Source organism: Neophocaena asiaeorientalis, unplaced genomic scaffold (genome assembly GCF_003031525.2).
Source record: "Neophocaena asiaeorientalis asiaeorientalis breed wild unplaced genomic scaffold, Neophocaena_asiaeorientalis_V1.1 scaffold357, whole genome shotgun sequence".
NCBI lineage: Eukaryota > Metazoa > Chordata > Mammalia > Artiodactyla > Phocoenidae > Neophocaena > Neophocaena asiaeorientalis.
The window spans coordinates 240,824-245,667 of record NW_020173270.1 but is presented as its reverse complement, the minus strand read 5'-3'; the positions used below and the strand labels follow the sequence as shown (position 1 = coordinate 245,667).

At 54.9% G+C, this 4,844-nt stretch overlaps 1 protein-coding gene across 2 annotated transcripts in view; it reads right to left on the bottom strand.

Annotated features, from left to right (window-relative positions):
* RAB3D (RAB3D, member RAS oncogene family) overlaps positions 1 to 4,807 on the bottom strand; it is a 10,023-nt gene extending 5,216 nt beyond the window's left edge. The window contains exons 1-4 of one of the 2 annotated variants that reach the window (XM_024745822.1): positions 4,628 to 4,807; positions 3,043 to 3,308; positions 2,148 to 2,266; positions 1,933 to 2,057 (exon numbers count right to left, since the gene is read on the bottom strand). In XM_024745822.1, the coding sequence (XP_024601590.1) occupies positions 1,933 to 2,057; positions 2,148 to 2,266; positions 3,043 to 3,270 (472 nt within the window). In that variant the 5' untranslated portion in view covers positions 3,271 to 3,308; positions 4,628 to 4,807. The remainder of the gene's footprint in view (positions 1 to 1,932; positions 2,058 to 2,147; positions 2,267 to 3,042; positions 3,309 to 4,627) is intronic. The other variant, XM_024745823.1, reaches the window with a different exon arrangement.
* Between the last annotated feature and the right edge of the window lie 37 nt (positions 4,808 to 4,844).

The following is a 4,844-nucleotide window of genomic DNA, read 5'->3' as shown; positions in this document are numbered from 1 at the left end:
AAAAAAAAAGGAAGGTGTGAGCAGCATCCTCAAGTATTCTAGCCCACGGCTGGCCACCAAAAGCTGACTCCCCAGCACACCTGTTAATGAGACCCAGAATGAGGTTCCCAGAAGACACAGGGGACAAGGGAGCAGGTTAAATGGCACCACGAGGGAGCAGAGTCAAACCCCAAACGGAGACATTCCACAGAACAAAGACCCAGTTTCTCCAACAAATGATGGCAAGAAAAAAAAAAAAGAGAAAGAGGACCGTTATGGTCCAGGGGTCTGCAAACTTTTTCTGTAAAGGGTCAGATAGTAAATCTCTTAGGTTTTATGTACAAGCACAGCAATAGTTCACAATCATGCTAGCTAATGCTTAGATGCAACCTACACATATGCCAGACTCTGTTAGAACTGCTTCACACGTCATAACTCATTTAACCCTCCTGACAACCTGATGAGGTGGGGCTGTTATTATCTGCATTTCACACATGAGGAAGGGCAAGCCTAGAGAGCTGAAGTCACCGGTGCAAGATCACAAAGCAATCGAGAAATAACAGGAGTTAATGTTCAATCATGGCCAGCATTTGCTTAATCTTTCTAACAGCCCTATGAAGTAGATGTGGTTTTCACCTGCTTCCTAGATGGAGAAATGGAAGCACAGAGAGGGTAGGTGAGGTGTCCAAGGTCACACAGCTAGTAGGTTGCAGAAGGGGATTCTAGCTCCAGAGTCTGGGTCCTTAACCTGCCCTTCCCCAGAGAGGTTACAATGCCTCCCACAGGGAAAGTCCTGGGGAGGGCCTAGAATACTAGAATACTCCAAGATAAGATTTTCTTTTAGCTTAAACTTTGAATTGATAATCCATTTACCTGATTCAGAAAGGTAGACTGAAAAGTCCCCCTCCCACTCTGGTGCCCTGGCCTGCCAGGTCTGAGACACCCAGGTCACCACTGTTACTAGATCCTTCTGTATCCTTCCAGAGTTCCTTTAAGCAAACATAAGTATAATATCCTTATTCTCAGCCTTTTTATACACTAATGCAGGGGTTGGCAAACTTTGAGCTGCAGGCCATTTTTTTTTTTTTTTTTTTACTGAAATACAGTTGATTTACAATATCATGTTATCAAGTTAGTTTCAGGTGCTGTTGCCTATTTTTGTAAATAAAGTTTTATTGGCAGACAGTCATGCTCATTCATTGATGTATTATCTATGGCTGCTTTCAGGCAGAGCTGAGTGGTTGTGACACAGACCCTAGGACTGAAAACATTTCCTATTTAGCCCTTTAAGAAATGTTTGCTGGGGAATTCCCTGGTGGTCCAGTGGTTAGGGCTCCACACGTCCACTGAAGGGGGCACGGGTTCAATCCCTGGTTGGGGAATTAAGATCCCACAATGTGTAAAAAAAAAAAAAAAAAAAAGAGAAGAAAAGAAAAGAAAAAGTTTGCTGACCACTGGACTAAAGGAAGAAGCCATACTCACCTTTCTGCAGTTTGCTTTTTCCACTTAACCATATACCCGGAGACCCCAGAACATAAAGAAGGTCCTCATCCTTTCTTACAGCTGTGTAGTATTCCACCATGTGACTATAGTTTATGTGTAGCTGCTTCCCCCACCGTGAAACACTTGGGAGGTTGCCAAGGTTTCCCTCCACTAACGGTGCTGCAATTTGATATACCTGCCACTTCCCGCATGGGAAGTGGATGTCTGTAGGATAAATTCCCAGAAATGGTTTTGCTGAGTCTGGGTTCCCAGGGCAGTGGGGCAGTAAAGGGTATCTGTGGTGAATCCTCTGAAATGAAATGCAGCAGGTGGTATACAAGTGGGTATTTTTCTGGGCAGATCTTCAAAGGGCAAAGGGTTGGTGACAGTGGTTGGACCTGGGACTCAAGCACAGGGTTGGAGGTTTGGTTCTGGGAGGTCCCAGGCCTGTGGCCCAGGCTGGGCACTAACCAAGGTCGTCAGCGAGCCTTTGGCCTTCCTCAGTGGGCACGACACGCTCGTCCTCCAGGTCACACTTGTTCCCCACGAGGATGACTTGAGCATTGTCCCAGGAGTAGGTCTTGATCTGCGTGGCCCTGTGGAGTTTGAGGGGCTGTGTTAGGCCAGACATTAGGGTCAGGGGGAGAGGGTGAAGGTCAGGGGGTCAGTGGTCAGCAAGCACTCACCAGTCCTGCACGGCGGCAAAGGACTCCTGGTTGGCGACGTCATACATGAGCAGGAAGCCCATGGCTCCGCGGTAGTAGGCTGTGGTGATTGTACGGTAGCGCTCCTGGCCTGCCGTGTCCTGGGCACACAGTGGGGTCAGGCGTCTAGAAGCCACTCTATTCCCCACCCCACCCCTGCAGGCCCCTGTCTGAGGCTCCAGTCTCCCAGCCTTATAGCCCCAGTTTGATGAGCAAGACATGGATCTGCCCTCACAGCCCCCCGGTCTAATGGGAGAAACATGGGCCTGCCCGTGTAATCTCTAGTCTATTGGTGGAGACATGTCCCCTGTCCTTGAGGGGTTCCCAGTCTGAGGGGTCAGTGGCCTTTCAAAGACTTGTAAGCCCTTCTGACCTCATCTCCAAGAACCAGCTTCATGACCACAAATAAGAACCACGTGAAAAAAGAAAGAAAAAAAAAAAAAAGAACCACATGGGCCAGAGGCTACCACCTTGATGCAGAGAGCCTGATACTCGTTACCATGACAATCATTACCAGCAGGCGCTTTGGGAAAAAGAGCATGGCTCTGAAGAGGCTCAGTGGGGGCCTCTGGGCTTGCCCCGAGAGGGTACCCAAACCTCTTCTCCATTGGTCACCAGGTCTTCTAACCCAACTTGGGTTAGTACTGTCTCCCCCTCAGACCCTACAGGGCAGGGCACATCCCCCTCATTCTGATGAATTCACCTCATAGATAATAACCCCTGCTACTCTTCACACCTACTCCAAGCCCCCTCCTCGACTCTGGACACTTGTCCTCACCCAGACCCTCCCCACAGCCCTACACCCTCTCCCGGAATTCCCTGGAGGAACCCCAGCCCCTGCCTGGCCAGCAGACCCCCAGACAGCCGCCTGGCCCACCCAGATCTGCAGCTTGATCCTCTTGTCGTGGCGGTAGACGGTCTTGACCTTGAAGTCGATGCCCACAGTGCTGACAAAAGCGGGCGTGAAGGAGTCGTCGGCGTATCGGAACAGAAAGGACGTCTTGCCCACGCTGCTATTACCGATGAGCAGCAGCTTGAACATGTAGTCGAAGTTCTGGTCTGCTGCATCCCGCTGGCCCGTGGGGGGATCTCCAGCTGACGCCATCTTGGCACGGAGCCTCCTGGGAGGGGAGGGCTGGAGCCCTGTAGGGAAAAAAACCCACCAGGAATGGCTCCAGTGTCTACACCAGACCTGGACTCAAATCCCCGCTCTGCCACTTGGAAGCCGACAGACCCTGGATGCGTCACTGGCCCTCTCTGGGCCTCAGTGTCCTCTTCTGGAAAATGGGGATGTTTGCCAAATGCAAGGGCCCAGGTTGGGGATGCCCCATCTGGCCACGGAGGAACCAGACCCTGCGGAAGGTGCAGGTGTGGACTTTGCCCCAGGGTGAGCAGCTGGTGTGGCCCAGGTGTGAGCTGGGGGGAGGGGGGGTTGCCAGCTGGATAAAGTCCCCCTCAGGGCCTGGGTGTTGACTTTGGCAGGTGTTGGCCACCTGCCTGCCCCCACCCAAGCCAACTTTAACTCCTTCCCTGATCCCCATGGGGAGGGGGCTTTCAGTGGATACACTGCAGGTTTAAAGCCCAGCTCTACCACCACATGGGTACTGCCACCTTCTGTTTGTCAAAGGGGCCGGGCCCATCTCCCTCCCAGTAGGGCTGACTCACCCCAGCCCCGGCTTCAGCCCACGGAGGCCAGAATGACAGTCCTCAAATGCAAGACCACCCTCAGCCACCACCACGACCACCTGGTCCTGCCTTTCCTGGCAATCTGTCCCCACGGCTGGGCTGCTTCATTTGGATCCAGCTCACCCCCTCAGCCCTTATGGCCTCAGTTTCCCCAGCTGTTTATGGCTGCTCCCTGAGCCTCACAGGGAGGCTCCAGAAGGCCTGGGTGGATGGGAACAACCAGCATAGGAACCCCTGGCAAAGCCATTTCTCAACTGCCCCGCGGGGCTTTTTTCCACTTTAAAGGAGGACCCAACTAGCCCCTCTTTCCTGCCCAGCCCTCCGCCCCACCCCGTGTTCCGGGAGAACGAGTTTGAGGAGGGGAAGAGAAAGGCAGGAAGCCTTTCCCCATGCAGGGCAGGGCCGCCAGTATGGGGGCCCCCGCCCCGCCCCATCCCCCAGCCTCAGCCCACCTGTCAGCCGGTCCCACCTCTTTCTGACAATCTGCCGACTCTCCCTCAAGCCTGCCACTAGGTAAGGGACCCCGGAGGGCTCGGTACTGTCCCCCATCACTAGATGTGGGGCGCCCCAGCAGGTGCAGGGGAGCTCAGGAGCTTCTTCCCATCACCATATGGTCCCATCTCTTGTCCCCGGCTGGGCTGTCTGCTCCGCCCGCGCCCCATTAACGCTCCCCGATGAGCCCAGCTGGGTGGGGGCGAGGGAGGAGGCGTCCCCCGCTGCCTGCCTTTGTTCCCCAGGCCCCGGGCCTCCCCCTAAGCCCCTGTCCCCCCCAAGACCTGCTGGGACGCGGAGGCGCGGGTTGGGGTGCGCTCCCTCCGACGGGGTCACCTCGCGTGGGGACGCCGCCCTCAGACGTTCCGCCTCCGAACTCGCTGCGACCTGGCCCTGGCTGCGACCCGGACCCCGCAGCCGCAGCCGCCACCGCTGCCCGCAGCCACCCGGATCCCGCGCCGGCCCCGCCCAGGCGTGGGAGGAGGGGCCCCTCTGGGGGAA